The sequence below is a fragment of the Scyliorhinus torazame genome, chromosome 7 (assembly GCF_047496885.1).
Source record: "Scyliorhinus torazame isolate Kashiwa2021f chromosome 7, sScyTor2.1, whole genome shotgun sequence".
Lineage (NCBI taxonomy): Eukaryota > Metazoa > Chordata > Chondrichthyes > Carcharhiniformes > Scyliorhinidae > Scyliorhinus > Scyliorhinus torazame.
In genome coordinates, this window is record NC_092713.1 from 30589729 (window position 1) to 30608371 (window position 18643).

Sequence of the window (18643 nt, forward strand, 5' to 3'; positions counted from 1 at the left end):
CCCTTCGGCCCACGATGTTGCACCAAAACAAAAGCCATCTAACCTACACTATGCCATTATCATCCATATGTTTATCCAATAAACATTTAAATGCCCTCAATGTTGGCGAGTTCACTACTGTAGCAGGTAGGGCATTCCACGGCCTCACTACTCTTTGCGTAAAGAACCTACCTCTGACCTCTGTCCTATATCTATTACCCCTCAGTTTAAAGTTATGTCCCCTCGTGCCAGCCATATCCATCCGCGGGAGAAGGCTCTCACTGTCCACCCTATCCAACCCCCTGATCATTTTGTATGCCTCTATTAAGTCTCCCCTTAACCTTCTTCTCTCCAACGAAAACAACCTCAAGTCCATCAGCCTTTCCTCATAAGATTTTCCCTCCATACCAGGCAACATCCTGGTAAATCTCCTCTGCACCCGCTCCAAAGCCTCCACGTCCTTCCTATAATGCGGTGACCAGAACTGTACGCAATACTCCAAATGCGGCCGTACCAGAGTTCTGTACAGCTGCAACAGGACCTCCTGACTCCGGAACTCAATCCCTCTACCAATAAACGCCAACACTCCATAGGCCTTCTTCACAACCCTATCAACCTGGGTGGCAACTTTCAGGGATCTATGTACATGGACACCTAGATCCCTCTGCTCATCCACACTTCCAAGAACTTTACCATTAGCCAAATATTCCGCATTCCTGTTATTCCTTCCAGAGTGAATCGCCTCACACTTCTCTACATTAAACTCCATTTGCCACCTCTCAGCCCAGCTCTGCAGCTTATCTATATCCCTCTGTAACCTGCTACATCCTTCCACACTATCGACAACACCACCGACTTTAGTATCGTCTGCAAATTTACCCACCCTTCTTCGCCTTCCTCTAGGTCATTGATAAAAATGACAAACAGCAACGGCCCCAGAACAGATCCTTGTGGTACTCCACTTGTGACTGTACTCCATTCTGAACATTTCCCATCAACCACCACCCTCTGTCTTCTTTCAGCTAGCCAATTTCTGATCCACATCTCTAAATCACCCTCAATCCCCAGCCTCCGAGTCTTAAATTGAGACTGAAAAACGAGAATAGAAAATAGGCAGAATGTCACCTCAGGCTACCGCCAACAGTGCAATGGTAAATTTCTGAGGCTAGTTCATCTAATTGTTCACTCACATAGTGGTGATATATACTGCTGTAAAATAATTGGTGATGTGTTTTATTTGCATTCATTGTTTTATTTTGTTGAATTTGAAAGGTATTAGGGCTGATTATTAAAATTAACAAAATAACAATTAAATTATTTTGCAGCAAAAAGCACAACAAACCTACGTGTCCTTGATATGTATGTCCCTGTCCGGCAGGGAAGAGATGGTCGAGTGAGGGAACCATGGTTGACGAGAGGTTGAATGTCTTGTTAAGAGGAAAAAGGAGACTTGTGTAAGGCTGAGGAAACCAGGTTCAGACAGGGCGTTGGAGGGATACAAGATAGCCAGGAGGGAACTGAAGAAAGGGATTAGGAGAGCTAAGAGAGGGCATGAACAATCTTTGGCGGGTAGGATCAAGGAAACCCCAAGGCCTTTTACACATATGTGAGAAATATGAGAATGACTAGAGCGAGGGTAGGTCCGATCAAGGACAGTAGCGGGAGATTGTGTATGGAGTCTGAAGAGATAGGAGAGGTCTTGAACGAGTACTTTTCTTCTGTATTTACAAATGAGAGGGGCCATATTGTTGGAGAGGACAGTGTGAAACAGACTGGTAAGCTCGAGGAAATACTTGTTAGGAAGTGTGTTGGGCATTTTGAAAAACTTGAGGATAGACAAGTCCCCCGGGCCTGACGGGATATATCCAAGGATTCCATGGGAAGCAAGAGATAAAATTGCAGAGCCGTTGGCAATTATCTTTTCGTCCTCACTGTCAACGGGGGTGGTACCAGGGGATTGGAGAGTGGCGAATGTCGTGCCCCTGTTCAAAAAAGGGAATAGGGATAACCCTGGGAATTACAGGCCAGTTAGTCTTACTTCGGTGGTAGGCAAAGTAATGGAAAGGGTACTGAAGGATAGGATTTCTGAGCATCTGGAAAGACACTGCTTGATTAGGGATAGTCAGCACGGATTTGTGAGGGGTAGGTCTTGCCTTACAAGTCTTATTGAATTCTTTGAGGAGGTGACCAAGCATGTGGATGAAGGTAAAGCAGTGGATGTAGTGTACATGGATTTTAATAAGGCATTTGATAAGGTTCCCCATGGTAGACTTCTGCAGAAAGTAAGGAGGCATGGGATAGTGGGAAATTTGGCCAGTTGGATAACGAACTGGCTAACCGATAGAAGTCAGAGAGTGGTGGTAGATGGCGAATATTCAGCCTGGATCCCAGTTACCAGTGGCGGTACGCAGGGATCAGTTCTGGGTCCTCTGCTGTTTGTGATTTTCATTAATGACTTGGATGAGGGAGTTGAAGGGTGGGTCAGTAAATTTGCAGATGATACGAAGATTGGTGGAGTTGTGGATAGTGAGGAGGGCTGTTGTCGGCTGCAAAGAGACATAGATAGGATGCAGAGCTGGGCTGAGAAGTGGCAGATGGAGTTTAACCCTGAAAAGTGTGAGGTTGTCCATTTTGGAAGGACAAATATGAATGTGGAATACAGGGTTAATGGTAGAGTTCTTGGCAATGTGGAGGAGCAGAGAGATCTTGGGGGTCTATGTTCATACATCTTTGAAAGTTGCCACTCAAGTGGATAGAGCTGTAAAGAAGGCCTATGGTGTGCTAGCGTTCATTAACAGAGGGATTGCATTTAAGAGCTGAGAGGTGATGATGCAGCTGTACAAAACTTTGGTAAGGCCACATTTGGAGTACTGTGTACAGTTCTGGTTGCCTCGTTTTAGGAAGGATGTGGAAGCTTTGGAAAAGGTGCAAAGGAGATTTGCCAGGATGTTGCCTGGAATGGAGAGTAGGTCTTACGAGGAAAGGTTGAGGGTGCTAGGCCTTTTCTCATTAGAACGGAGAAGGATGAGGGGCGACTTGATAGAGGTTTATAAGATGATCAGGGGAATAGATAGAGTAGACAGTCAGAGACTTTTTCCCCGGGTGGAACAAACCATTACAAGGGGACATAAACTTAAGGTGAATGGTGGAAGATATAGGGGGATGTCAGAGGTAGGTTCTTTACCCAGAGAGTAGTGGGGGCATGGAATGCACTGCCTGTGGAAGTAGTTGAGTCGGAAACATTAGGGACCTTCAAGCAGCTATTGGATAGGTACATGGATTACGGTAAAATGATATAGTGTAGATTTATTTGTTCTTAAGGGCAGCACGGTAGCATTGTGGATAGCGCAATTGCTTCACAGCTCCAGGGTCCCAGGTTCGATTCCGGCTTGGCTCACTGTCTGTGTGGAGTCTGCACATCCTCCCCGTGTCTGCGTGGGTTTCCTCCGGGTGCTCCGGTTTCCTCCCACAGTCCAGAGATGTGCAGGTTAGGTGGATTGGCCATGATAAATTGCCCTTAGTGTCCAAAATTGCCCTTGGTGTTGGGTGGAGGTGTTGAGTATGGGTAGGGTGCTCTTTCCAAGAGCCGGTGCAGACTCAATGGGCCGAATGGCCTCCTGCACTGTAAATTCAATGGTAATCTATGATTAATCTAGGACAAAGGTTCGGCACAACATCGTGGGCCGAAGGGCCTGTTCTGTGCTGTATTTTTCTATGTTCTATTAAAACATGCATCCGGTTGTGGTAGTTCACAAAGCCAAGCAGCTTATTTTCTCTCCAAGTGGAAACACATTAGCCCTGCATTCAGATATAAACGCTAATTAGGTATTCTTAACCCTAACTCTTTTTGGAAGTAAATAGACAGCATACAGCACAACTGTTTACAACCTAATATTTCCAGCACTTTACTGGGACTTTGGGAGACTGCAAGCCTACCTATTGCGAACTTGGAGACTGCTGCCATTGCCTCCAGCTGTGGCCACCTTACCCAGTAACACAATCTGAGCTACCCTTTGATTTTTAACGGCCCCAGGCCTGTTGTCGGGCAGACTTCAGAACGCATCTTTTGTTCTCCTAAATTTAAAAATTCTGTCCCAAAACACTATCTTAAATTCCTCATAATTGTATAACAGCATTTATATTTTGTAATATATTTTATTAAAACCACTAAAGTACCTTTCCTATCACAGACTGATGTGAGACAGGCCATCATAACTTTTGCAAAGCTTTTTTAATTGGGTAATAAAATGCATGTTAGCCAGACCAAATGCACACCTGTAATGGTGAAGTCCCAACCAGGAAAGCACTCACTTCAGGATATGTGTAGATCAAATTATGTACACATATGCTTTCATGCACATTGTTTTTTGATAGAGCCACCAATTATTTTTGAGCCAGGAGTTTTTTGTTTGTAAGCATTTTTCATCATGACATTTTACAAATTTATCCAAAGTAGGCTAATGTGTCAAACTAGATATGCTTTACATTTGGCTTCAGATACATATGGGATTAATTTTTTGGAGATCTGAAACCCTTTTCCTGTTTTCAGCTCATACGCTCCGTTTACTGTTCTGTTGTACACTTTTTTAGAGAGATATATGTTTAATGTTATCTGTACGATGTTAGAACTAACTCATGAGGGTAATCTGTCATTTCTTTTTTTGGCACCATTACCTTAAATATGTATATTTTTGGTGGCGCAGTAGTCTGTGTTAATCTAATTTCCAGAATATAAACGGATATAAAGGCACATTTCTCTGGAATGATATCCGTGCACAATCCTAGATGTTGAATATGGGAACTGCATACCACCATAGCATAGGAATGTTAAATAGTGGTCAGTGTAATGCACAAACAAAATGCTATTGACAAGCCATGTTATTGTCTGGAAGTGGTATCCTGAATATTCTGTGTTAATCTACTTTCCAATATATAAAGATATTTTTGGAGCAGTATCTACAGACCTTTAGTATCCACCCTTCTATCTGAACGAGTGTGACTGGTTTGTAGGGAACCTTCTGATAGATATAAATGTGAACTAATTGGTTAAAGATTGATTCAGCTGCACGGTTTCAAGTTTTCCTTTCAAAGCTCAGTTTGCAAATGAGAGTAAATTAAATGAGTCGGCCTTTTGATCTGAGACCGAAAATGAAGGACAGATTGAAGATTCACCATCAATGTTCCTGATGTGGGTTATGGAGTCTTGTTAAAAATGAGGCATGTGTTAATGCTCAATATATTCAAAAATATGCAGTTTTATATTGTGCTCCTGAAAATGTAAAATTCTGCCACAAAAGGTCTACAAAAAGTTAGTTCAGAAAACTTTGTAGAAAATACTGAACTCTTCCATACAATCTGTTGAAGCACTGCTGAAAGACATATTGTCCATGATTGGATGCATATGAGAAATGAGGTGCCTTTATTCATGACTTTTGTGCAAAAACCCATAATGTGCTTTGCTTTGCAGCCATTGACATGTGGTCCGCAGGCGTCGTCTTTCTCTCCTTGTTGAGTGCCCGATACCCATTTTTCAAAGCCAGTGATGATTTAACTGCATTGGCACAGATCATGACTATCCGTGGAACGAAGGAAACGACTCAGGCTGCTAAATCATTTGGTATGGAATATATGAAATCCTTTAAAATCAATAAATATGTTTTGTCTCACCAATAATGTTTCTAGTTTATTAATACAGGGAACATTTTTTAAATGCCCGATAACTTCATGAGAGTACTTTATCAAATATAATGTTCAAACATCTTGTGAATGCTACAGATATTTTTTAAATTCTTTAAATATCTACCAGTATGCACACTGAACACTATTCTCTCCGTGTTACTTAAATTTAAAAAACTTCTCTATCAAAGTAATTTAAAGGTATTGGATCAGAATCACATACAATTATGTCTTCCATTTCCATTTTCAGATTGTACGCAAGTGGAATTGCATAGATTGGTCAGTAGAATATATAAGCAAATAGCATTTTGACAAGCCAAATTGATTACTAGAAGTAGTGGTATCTAGCATAGTCTGTGTTAATCTCAGTTCCAGTATATAAACCGATATAAAGACCTTTTCTGGGATGATATCAGAAAATAATCCTATGTACTGAATGTGGGAAGTGCATACCACCACAGGGATGTTAAATGAAGAGCGAGTTGTAAAAATGTTGACTAATCAAGTCATGAAAATAGTTAGAAGAAGGGAAAGAAGAATTGAAATAATGTGGAGAAAATGAGAGACGGCAGGGTTAATTCATTTAATATTAAACAATAGAAACAAAATCAAAAGCTCATAAAAGATACAAAGAATAGAATTTAAAGGGAATGAATTTGGGTAGTGAAACAAGTGTGGAATGAAATAAAGAACTGGGAATAAAGTGTGAATATAATATATCCAGGGACCCAAGTGTTTCGGTTAAGAGTAAATGTGTGGTATTGAATCATATGTATTGCTCTTTGTAACACAGAAGCACTTAAGGAATAAGTGATTGGATTGGATTTGTTTATTGTCACGTTTCCGAGGTACAGTGAAAAGTATTTTTCTGCGAGCAGCTCAACAGATCATTAAGTACATGGGAAGAAAAGGGAAGAAAAGAAAATACATAATAGGGCAACACACAGTATACAATGTAGCTACATGAGCACCGGCATCGGATGAAGCATACAGGGTGTAGTGTTAATGAGGTCAGTCCATAAGAGGGTCATTTAGGAGTCTGGTAACAGCGGGGAAGAAGCTGTTTTTGAGTCTGTTGTGCGTGTTCTCAGACTTCTGTATCTCCTGCCCGATGTGGAAGAAGTTGGAAGAGTGAATAAGCCGGGTGGGAGGGGTCTTTGATTATGCTGCCGCTTTCCCCAGGCAGCAGGAGGTGTAGATGGAGTCTATGGATGGGAGGCAGGTTTGTGTGATGGACTGGGCGGTGTTCACGACTCTCTGAAGTTTCTTGCGTCCTGGGCCGAGCAGTTGCCATACCAGGCTGTGATGCAGCCAGATAGGATGCTTTCTATGGTGCATCTGTAAATGTTGGTACGGGTTAATGTGGACATTGTGGAAGAAAATAATAAAAATGATTGTGTTGATGTAGTGAGATGAAGTTTTAAAAAAACAAAAAATGGTAAGAGACCCGTGTGGAGCATAAACATCTTCTGAGTGGTCTGTTTCTGTGCTGTACATTCCATAATGTAGGAATGTCCCAGACTGGAATCCCTGGTCTTTGCTGAGTTAGCCTATTTCAACCAGGATGACTGAGGATGAGAGTCGATTGCAGTAAAATCTGACTTGATGGAGAAAGCCAGTGAGATTTTATATAGCTGATTGTTGCCTAACCTGTGGGTGTGAGGCAAGGATGGGATCAAGCCTGGCCTTGATGCCTCTGGTTGAAAAGCTTGCTAACATTGCTGTCTTAGCTTATGTGCAAGAAATAGCCTCTTGGCTAAAATTCTGAAATTCATTTTTTTATTCATTCGTGGGATGTGGGTGTCGCTGGCTGGGCCAGCATTTGTTGCCCACCCTTGAGGGCATCAAGAGTCAACCACAATGATGTTGGTCTGGAGTCACATATAGGCCAGACCGGGTAAGGATGGCAGATTTCCTGCCCTGAAGGACATTAGTAAACCAGATGGGTTTTTACGACAATCGACAATGGTTTCACGGTTATTTTTAGACTTTTAATTCCAGATTTAGTTATCAAATTTCACCATCTGCCATGGCAGGATTCGAACCCGGACCCCAGAGCATGACTCTTGATATCTGAATTACTGGTCCAGCGACAGTGCCACGACACCACTGCCTCCCCATTCAGTCCTAATGAAACTCTATACCTGGATGAGTCATATTCAAGAAGCATTCGAGAGTGTAACAACATGAAAGGATGATAGGACTAATATTCTACCAAACAAATTTGAGAATACAATGACATTACAGGTTTTTTAAAAAAGAATTCCAATTAAGGGGCAATTTAGCATGGCCAATCCACCTACCTTGCATACCTTTGGGTTGTGGAGGTGAGACCCACGCAGACACTGGAAGAATGTGCAAACTCCACACGGACAGTGACCCGGGGCGGGTATCGAACGTGGGTCCTCGGTGCCGTGAGCAGCAGTGCTAACCACTGCGCCACCATGCCGCCTGGGCATTGCAGGTTGAAACTTCACACAGCGTCACAAATATTGTGACATGGGTTATATTAGTGACATGGGTGTATTAGTGAGAGACAGCATGGTTTTGTGAAGGGAAGGTTGTGTCTCACTAACTTGATAGAATTTTTCGAGGAGGTCACAAAGATGATTGATGCAGGTAGGGCAGTGGATGTTGTCTATATGGACTTCAGTAAGGCCTTTGACAAGGTCCCTCATGGTAGACTAGTACAAAAGGTGAAGTCACATGGGATCAGGGGTGAGCTGGCAAGGTGGATACAGAACTGGCTAGGTCATAGAAGGCAGAGAGTAGCAATGGAAGGATGCTTTTCTAATTGGAGGGCTGTGACCAGGGGTGATCCGCAAGGATCAGTGCTGGGACCTTTGCTGTTTGTAGTATATATAAATGATTTGGAGGAAAATGTAACTGGTCTGATTAGTAAGTTTGCAGACGACACAAAGGTTGGTGGAATTGCGGATAGCGATGAGGACTGTCAGAGGATAAAGCAGGATTTAGATTGTTTGGATACTTGGGCGGAGAGATGGCAGATGGAGTTTAATCCGGACAAATGTGAGGTAATGCATTTTGGAAGGTCTAATGCAGGTAGGGAATATACAGTGAATGGTAGAACCCTCAAGAGTATTGAAAGTCAGAGAGATCTAGGAGTACAGGTCCACAGGTCACTGAAAGGGACAACACAGGTGGAGAAGGTAGTCAAGAAAGCATACGGCATGCTTGCCTTCATTTGCCCGGGCATTGAGTATAAGAATTGGCAAGTCATGCTGCAGCTGTATAGAACCTTAGTTAGGCCACACTTAGAGTATAGTGTTCAATTCTGGTCGCCACACTACCAGAAGGATATGGAGGCTTTAGAGAGGGTGCAGAAGAGATTTACCAGAACGTTGCCTGGTATGGAGGGCATTAGCTATGAGGAGCGGTTGAATAAACTCGGTTTGTTCTCACTGGAACGAAGGAGGTTGAGGGGCGACCTGATAGAGGTCTACAAAATTATGAGGGGCATAGACAGAGTGAATAGTCAGAGGCTTTTCCCCAGGGTAGAGGGGTCAATTACTAGGGGGCAGAGGTTTAAGGTGAGAGGGGCAAGGTTTAGAGTAGATGTACGAGGCAAGTTTTTTACACAGAGGGTAGTGGGTGCCTGGAACTCGCTACCGGAGGAGGTGGTGGAAGCAGGGACGATAGTGACATTTAAGGGGCATCTTGACAAATACATGAATAGGATGGGAATAGAGGGATACGGACCCAGGAAGTGTAGAAGATTGTAGTTTAGTCGGGCAGCATGGTCGGCACGGGCTTGGAGGGCCGAAGGGCCTGTTCCTGTGCTGTACATTTCTTTGTTATTACATCACTGAAGGACAGAATGCAGCTATGCTTCTATAGTCAGTGACTGATTGGAGAAAGGATCTTCCCTAAAACACAACGAGGAAAGGAGACTTTGCATTGCCAGGCTTGTATATCTATCAGTAGCTGAGCGTAAGGTAGCTGAGGTGCAGGAAGACCTGAGGAGTAAAGAAAATAATCTGGAAAATAGAGCAAGTTACATCATTTGGGAGAGAAACAACAGGCAATATATTTTTTTTTTAATGAGTATTTGAAGTCACACTGAACTTGATCTGGATTCAGAAACCTAAATTGGATTTCTGAAATTTATTTGGCAGTATTGAAAGGTTTAATATGAATATGCAGAATTTGATAAACAACTCAGTCTGGAAAGTTTGGCTATAAGATGCTCTGCATCACAGAATTTAATACTGTAAAAGTGACCAGACATATTTCTAGTGTAGCCAAAGATCTTCATACGTAAACATGCATGGGGTAGTTGTGTGAGACAGGACATAATTGGCTGGAAAACTCAAAAATATGTTGTATTTTAGAAATACAAAAATGTGTCTACTTTTTTTTTCGCAGTGTTCATTTAAAGTATGTCAGTATGTTCCCTTTGTATTTTAAATAATGACCATATGTTTTCCAAGCTTGAATCATTTGAGACTATGATACACAAATGACTCGAGCTGATGCTGGTTCATTTTGTGCAATATGCTAAGTGTACCTAATATTTTGGAAAGTGTTTGTACAGAATATTTTTAATGCAGTTTAGCTATGTTTTACTTCATGTAGGATGGGGTTCATTTAGATTTTGTTGCAGACGGACATATCTTTTTTATTTAAAAAGTTCCAAGGAGTGGTTGATCTTTTGAGTTGGCACACTCCCTTTTCAAATCCATACCGATGAGCTTTCTCATTGCCAGATGTAATAGTCCTGTCTGAAATGACTTTTGCCCAGTTTGACGCAGTTCCTAGTGGGCACATTGACGTGTTTTGTTAATTATAAATTCTCATACTTTGCCAGTATACAAAGCAAAGTGCCTACGGGCTTTCTCATTGCCAGATGTACTAATTAAAAGCATTTTCAGATCATTTAAAGTGGTTCCAAATGGGTGAAATCTTGCAGTAGATGTTAAGCTTACATTATGCTTATGTTAAAAGGATTACATGGATAATATCAGAACTGAGTGGATTGATTCATGATTAAAGATTGAACAGGTTGCACGCTTTTCTCTGGAAAAGCAATGACTTTGTGGCGACCTGATGAAGCCTTTAAAGTTAAGAGAAGGGGTTTGACAGAATAAGTGTAGAGAAAAGTTTCCATTTGTGGAAAGTCCAAAACCAAAGGACAGAAATATAAGATTGTCACCAATAAATTCAGGAAAAACTTCTTCACATAGTAAGAATGGGAATGTGGAACTTTCTACTGTATGGGGTATTTGAGGCAAACAATGTGGATGTGTTCAAGGGCCAACTAAGTAAATACATGAGAGATGAAAGAAAGGGATAATAATCTTTATTATTGTCACAACTAGGCTTACAGTAACACGGCAATTAAGTTACTGTGAAAATCCCCCAGCTGCACACTCCGGAGCCTGTTCGGGTACACTGAGGGAGAATTCAGAATGTCCAAATGACCTAACAGCACGTCTTTCGGGACTTGTGGGAAGAAACCGGAGCACCCGGAGGAAACCCACGGGGAGAACGTGCAGACTCCGCACAGACAGAGACCCAAGCCGGGAATCGAACCCGGGTCTCTGGCGCTGTGAAGCAACAGTGCTAACCACTGTGCAACCGTGCCACCTATCTGTGCTACCGTGTCGCCCTAAGAAGGACATACTAGATAACAGGGAGCAGAAATTGTTAGAATATCTTTACAACGGTGCCGTGGTTGAGCTGCATTCATGTCTCTTCACAGGTAAGGAGTTCAGTTAATGGGAGCTTAGGTTCAAGAGCCGTAGGCTTGAAAATAATGACTTAGACTGCTGCAGGGGCTAAATGGAGTCAGAGGTCTACAGCCACAGAAAGGCCCTTCAGCCCATCGTGCCTGCACCGGTTAATAAACAACCGCCTAAGTATTGCAATCTCATTTTCCAATACTGGGCCCATAGCCTTGTATACCTTGGCATTGCAAGTACACATCTGTAGAGTGCACAGCCTTTCTGTGAAAGCATATACGTAGATTTCAACAGTGGTCTACTTTGTTTCCAAGCAGGAGCCGCCTTTTAGCCTCAATGGTACCTGTATATCTACTGATCATCTAGAAATGGTGCAAAATGGAGCAATGTGAGGAGAAACGTCAGATACCTCAATGATGGAGATGTGGTGCGTGGGTTTGTGACCCACATGAACTATCACCTGACATATTGATATCCAGAGCTTCTTGAGTAATTAATGTCATCTCTCTTGAAAAGGCTAGTGTGGAAGAGCCAGATGTTGAATGAGCATTTGTGCTGGTTTCCAATAATTCCTTTACCCTGAAAGACTTTGTGTGCACCATTTTAATTCATCAGTTTTTGTGGCCAGATTAGGGCTACAAATGTAGTGATGTCCATAATGTTATTTTTGGCTGTTCTATACCATCAGCAAGATGAGCTGTAGGGAGAACCCTGTGGTTTACGAAATATTCTTGGAAAGTGTTGTCTTTTGTTGAACAGTAATTTGAGTAAACAGAGTTTGCGTTATTTTAGCACGGAGTCTGCTTGTAAAGTGGCCTGTAGAACCTGTTCTCTCCAAGGCCATCTGCAACCTGGTAGTTTGCCTCCTTTTGATTCACCAGTTTACCCTCACTGCTCCAGACTGGGCTGAACATGCAAGTCTTTAACATCCTACCATTAATTTTAATATATTCTACCCGACTGTATGTTTGAATTAATGTGCAAGAGTTGACGCGCTGTGGCTTGGAGCTCTTTTGCTGTTTTAATGTTGGAAATTTCCATGTTCTTACTGGGATACAATCCAAATTAGATTTTAAATATAGAAGAGTTGGGGAAAATTATCTGACCATTCGGTATGATTTTCAGAGACTGCACTAAACTTGTGCAATGGATGCAGTTCATACCCAGTGGTTAGAATACGTTTTCTTTACTGATGCCAGTGGAAGTATGCTTTGGTTCCGTTATAAATCTGACGGTTTGCAATCAGTGTACTGGTTGTGGTGGGAGAGGGAAATTGGATTCATGTGAAATTTTAAAGGGATATGGGCAATTAAAGGCCGGCTCAAAAAGCTTCTCAACCTAGTAGCATCCTTTGCCAAAGACTCGAAAGGGTGTTAGGAATTAGTAAGAGGTAGGTCGCGAAGAGATGGAGGCGACAAAACTGAGGAGTTTGTATGCATCTTCAGAAAAGTAATAGAGCAGCCCTGCATACTCTCACTCGCCCCACCACAACTCCTTCTGTCTTCCAGTGGAGCAACATGAGGTACTGCCAGGGAGGTTGTCTCTCTGTCATTCAACAGCACCATCCCCATAAATCAAAAATATTGTCGCATTACTACAGGGAATTGGAGCTAAATTTCAGCAGCACCTCAATTGGTGGCACGGCAGCACAGTGATTAGCACTGTTGCTTCACAGCGCTAGGGTCCCAGGTTCGATTCCCAGCTTGGGTCACTGTGCAGAGTCCGCACGTTTTCCCCGTGTCTGCGTGGGTTTCCTCCGGGTGCTCTGGTTTCCTTGAGGTGAATTGGACATTCTGAATTCTCCCTCGGCGTACCCGAACAGGCGCTTGAATGTGGCGACTAGGGGATTTTCCCAGTAACTTCAATGCAGTCTTAATGTAAGCCTACTTGTGACATTAATAAAGATTATTATTATTATTATTATGTACTGTTGCTGGAAAGGCCAGCCCGTTATTGTGTGGTAGCTGCAGGTGTCCTTGCAGGAACCGTGAAGGCATGGTTCAGTTTCCCTGTCTGTTGACACAGACATTTAGGACAGTTCCTCATGACCTTTGCCACTGTTTGGCAAGAGTTTGTGGATATTTTACGTTATCGTTACTATTGTGACTAATCCCACAAGTCCCGGGAGATGTGCTTATTAGGTGAATTGGACATTCTGAATTCTCCCTCTGTGTACCCAAACAGGTGCCGGAGTGTGGCGACTATGGGCTTTTCACAGTAATTTCATTGCAGTGTTAATGTAAGCCTACTTGTGACAAACTAAAGTATATTATTATTATTAGTCAATGCACAAGCATGTTTCCTTGCAGGTGGAAGAACTGAAAGCATTGTGATGCTTCGAAGGATGCATCCACTATTATGCTTAGTCATTCACATAGCTTAGTTGTACCATTGGACCTACCCTCTTTGGAGGTAGGAGACTCTGCACACACTAATCCTCTGCCAAAGGATACAAACACTTTTGTTACACCCTTTACTTCCCAAAAAACTGAGTGGAAGTCCCAGTGGAAAATCCATTTTGTCCTTTGTGAAGGGAAAATTGACAGCCTTAGCAATCCTGGATACCTGTTTTGCCTCGACTTTGTGAGGAAAGTAGGAAGGAACTTAAACAAGGAGTCAGGAGGGCTAAAAGGGGTCACGAAAAGCCATTGGCAAACAGGATTAAGGAAAATCCCAAGGCTTTTTATACGTATATAAAGACCCAGAGGGAAAGGGTTGGCCCACTCGAGGACTGGAGGGAATCTTAAGTGTGGAGCCAGGGGAAATGGTTGGGGGTACTAAATGAGTACTTTGCATCAGTATTCACCAAAAAGAAGGACTTGGTGGATGATTAGTCTGGGGAAGGGTGTGTAGATAGTCTGGGTCACATTGAGATCAAAAAGGAGGAGGTGTTGGGCGTCTTGAAAAACATCAAGGAAGATAAGACCCCAGGGCCTAATGGGATCTACCCCAGAATACTGAGGGAGGCAAGGGAGGAAATTGCTGGGGCTTGACAGAAATCTTTGTATCCTCACTGGCCATAGGCGAGGTTCCAAAGGACTGGAGAAGAGCTGATGTTGTTCCTTTGTTTAAGAAGGGTCGCAAGAATAATCCAGGAAATTACAGGCCAGTGAGCCTTACGTCAGTGGTAGGGAAATTATTGGAGAGGATTCTTCGAGACAAGATTTACTCCCATTTGGAAGCAAGTGGACGTATTAGTGAGAGGCAGTATGGTTTTGTGAAGGGGGGGTCGTGTTTCACTAACTTGATCGTGTTTTTTGAGGAAGTGACAAGGATGATTGATGGAGGTAGGGCAATGGATGTTGTCTACATGGACTTCAGTAAGGCCTTTGACAAGATCCCTCATGGCAGACTGGTACAGAAGGTGAAGTCACATGGGATCAGAGGTGAGCTGGCACGATGGATACAGAACTGGCTTGGTCATAATAATAAATCAAATCAAAAATACCCTGTCTTCTGTCACATGTATTAGTATACAGTGAAAAGTATTGTTTCTTGTATGCTATACAGACAACGTTTACCGTATATAGGGATGTAATGTTGCAAAATGTAATGTTACAGTCATAGCTAGGGTATAGAGAAAAGATCAACTTAATACGAGGTAGGTCCATTCAAAAGTCTGATGGCAGCAGGGCAGAAGCTGTTCTTGAATCGGTTGGTACGTGACCTCAAACTTTTGTATCTTTTTCCTGATGGAAGAAGGTGGAAGAGAGTATGTCTGGGGTGCACGGGGTCCTTAATTAATCTGGCTGTCTTTCCGAGGCAGTGGGAATTGTAGACCGAGTCAATGGATGAGAGGCTGGTTTGCGTGATGGATTGGGCTACATTCACGACCTTTTGTAGTTTCCTGCGGTCTTGGGTATGGCAAGATCCAGACCAAATTGTGATACAACCAGAAAGAATGCTTTCTATGATGCATCTTTAAAAGCTGATGAGATTCGTAGCTGACATGCTAAATTTCCTTAGTCTTCTGAGAAAGTAGATTCGTTGGTGGGCTTTCTTAACTATAATGTCAGCATGGGAGGACCAGGACAGGTTGGTGGTGATCTGGACACACAAAACTTGAAGCTCTCAACCCTTAGTAGACCCTTAGGTAGCAGTGGAAGTTTGCTTTTCTGAGTGGAGGGCTGTGATTATTGTTCCACAGGGATCAGTGCTGGGACCTTTGTTGTTTGTAGTATATATAAATGGTTTGGAGGGAAATGTAACTGGTGTGATTAATAAGTTTGCGGACGATACGAAGGTTGGTGGAATTGCGTATAGCAATGAGGACTGTCGGAGGATACAGCTGAATATCGATCGGCTAGAGATTTGGGTGGTGAAATGGCAGATTCGGACAAATGAGGTAATGCATTTTGGAAGGTCTCATACATGTGGAAAATATACAGTAAATGGCAGAACCCTTAAGAGTATTGTCAGGCAGAGGGATCTTGGTGTACAAGTCCACAGGTCATTGAAAGTGACAACGCAGATGGAGAAGGTAGTCAAGAAGGTATACGGCATGTTTGCTTTCATTGGATGGGACGTTGAGTATAAAAATTGGCAAGTCGTGCTGCAGATGAATAGAACCTTAGTTAGGCCACACGTGGAATATACTGTTCAATTCTGGTCGGCAATCTACCAGAAGGATGTGGAGGCTTTGGAGAGGCTACAGAAGACGTTTACCGGGATGTTGCCTGGTATGAAGGGCATTAGCAATGAGGAGAAGTTAGATAAACTTGATTTGTTCTCACTGGAATGACAGAGGTTGAGGGGCGATCTGATAGAAGTCTGCAAAATTATGAGGGGCATGGATAGTCAAAGCTTTTCCCCAGGGTGGAAGAGTCAATTACTAGGAGACATAGGTTTACGGTGCGATGGACATTTTTTTACACAGGGTAGTGGTTGCCTGGAACTCGCTGCCGGAAGAGGTGCTGGAAGCAGGCACGATAGTGACATTTAAGTGGTGACTTGACAAATGCATGAATAGGATGGGATTAGAGGGATACGGACCCTAGAAGTGTAAAAGGTTTTGGGTTAGACTGGCAGCATGGTTGTTGCAGGCTTGGAGGGCCGAAGGGCCTCTTCCAGTGCTTTACTTTTCTTGTTCTTCTTTGAGTAGCCAATAAAGGAATTTAGGTAAAAAATAAAGATGCAGGATTGCTTCCTTGCATTGAACTGCTTAAAATAGGTAGGAGCTTGCTGTAGCCACCAAACATGATGGTGAAAAATAGGATGGGTGCAATAGTGGGTGGAGATGTGTGAGGGATCTCCAACCCTTTAGTGATTGAGTTTACCAAAGTGTAAAGTTTTGGCTACCATATGTGTAAGTAACTTTCCCTTCTCCAACCTGCCATAGATTGGAAGCAATGTTTGTATACGGTGTTTGAACCTTTTACAAACATTGAAGACCAGATATCCAGCCCTGCCAACCTTCACCTTAAAAGCACACAGCACCTTTCGACTTGAATCCTTTTTTTTTAAATGCTGCAAAATCTATTTCTTATATTTTCGTTGTGTACAGTGTCTATATGTTAATGGTGAGAGCAAATTCCACTAATTTTACTTTTGTATTTTAGGTAAAGCTGTGTCATGCAGCAAGGAATGTCCGAAATTGGATTTGAGGATTCTGTGTGAGAGACTCCGAGGAACAGATTACTCAAGTAAAAGAAAATCAAACCAGAAGAATGAGCCGAAGGAGTGTTCCAGCATCGCTGGCAGTGTGCCAGGGCCAGCTGTAAAGGATGATGAAAAGAAGGAACAGACTGAATCCTTGCCATACAAACAAGAGCTTCACAGCCAGCCAAGAAAGGTCGAGCAGGATATTCGGTGGGACACTCATTTTAAAAGCACAGCTAGATCATCAGATATGAAGGGCTGGAATAGAGTTCCAGACTTAGCGTATGACCTTCTAGACAAACTTTTAGATTTGAACCCGGCAACTAGAATAACTGCGGGAAAGGCTTTGAACCACCCATTCTTTGAAGGCATATAGCTCATTGGGATATTAAGTGTTGCATGTGTGGGATAAGCACATGATTTAATCGTGACGGCTGCTTATTTCAGCAGGTTTTATTGACATTCTGAATTTTAAGCCATAGCGGGTTAATGGGCCAACCTCAGCCATGGAATTTCTTTTTTTCCCCCCATGTTTCCTTGATCGCTGCCATTCCCTGGCACCCTTTCTCCAATCCATTTAATTGCCAAACTACCATGAATGTGTGTATTCAGGGATTTTAACTTACTTTCCTCCCTAACGCTTCCCCGCTGCACAGCCGTCCACACGCAAGCAAAGTAGGCAGGGCGCCTGCTCATCTCAACCACTTCTACTGTAGAGCCCACAGCCTGGATTGATGGATCCTCCGCAAGGCTGCAACTGTGGCTGAAGACAACCTCAAGTCCGCATCTTGGCTGTGAAAGTCATCTCGTCAGTTATTTTAATGAGAAATGTGAATTTTTAAAAACAACTGGAGGAATTGTATAATTTGTAACTTATGTATTTTCAATTACAGTGTCCCGGGGGTGCCATTGCATTATCCAGCATTTTTTTTTTTTCATTCTGTTTATGCCCTTTCAAACTAATTGCTTCAAACTAAATGATGTGGCAATCTTGCCTACCTCAAATTGCCATGGTATTTGACAAGCACATTCCTTAGTCACATCAGTTATTGATTGCAATAACATTTAGTGAAAGCAGCAGCGACATAGTCTGACACACAGCAGATTGCTGAATGAAGTGGACAGTTTGGTAACTTGGGGTAGCAGAAGGAAGCATTCAAGTAAATGCTGGTTTATTTTTCCATCGTTGGCACTTGTCTTTACCTCAGACTGTAGAATAAAGAAGGTTGTACTTGTTTAGGCGTGTCACTTCCCTTTTATATATTTTTTTGATTTGGTTTGATGAAACTTAGCTGTCAAAACCTTTTATAATTTTATTCTGGACATCCGGTGAAACATTAAAATACACAAAGTTTCTTGTTTTTAGTTCTTCATTGCATATGTTTTCAAACACGCTGTATATGCCGTTTCTGGCACCAGTTTGATTACTCAGCTGCAAATAAAAGTAAATCAGGACAGAAACACATTTCTGGCAGCAACTGTTAGTTTTTTTTTTTAATTATAAAAGCAACAGCTCTGTGGCTAGGACTTAAGGGAAGGCACACTCCCAAAAAAATGGCAGGGTAACATTTTAAGTTTTTGTTGGCTATCTTTCGTTCTCATAACTGCATTTTCTTTTTTAAAATGTTTTTATTGGTTTTTCAGTTTTATACATAGGTCGTATAGTGACGCATGTACTACATAGTGAT

General features: G+C 42.4%; 1 protein-coding gene across 2 annotated transcripts in view; it reads left to right on the plus strand.

Annotated features, from left to right (window-relative positions):
- The window catches only part of cdc7 (cell division cycle 7 homolog (S. cerevisiae)), a 69134-nt gene extending 50714 nt beyond the window's left edge, over positions 1 to 18420 (plus strand). For both annotated transcript variants that reach the window (XM_072510474.1, XM_072510475.1), the window contains exons 11-12: positions 5447 to 5596; positions 16916 to 18420. In XM_072510474.1, the coding sequence (XP_072366575.1) occupies positions 5447 to 5596; positions 16916 to 17331 (566 nt within the window). In that variant the 3' untranslated portion in view covers positions 17332 to 18420. The remainder of the gene's footprint in view (positions 1 to 5446; positions 5597 to 16915) is intronic.
- Positions 18421 to 18643: the final 223 nt, after the last annotated feature.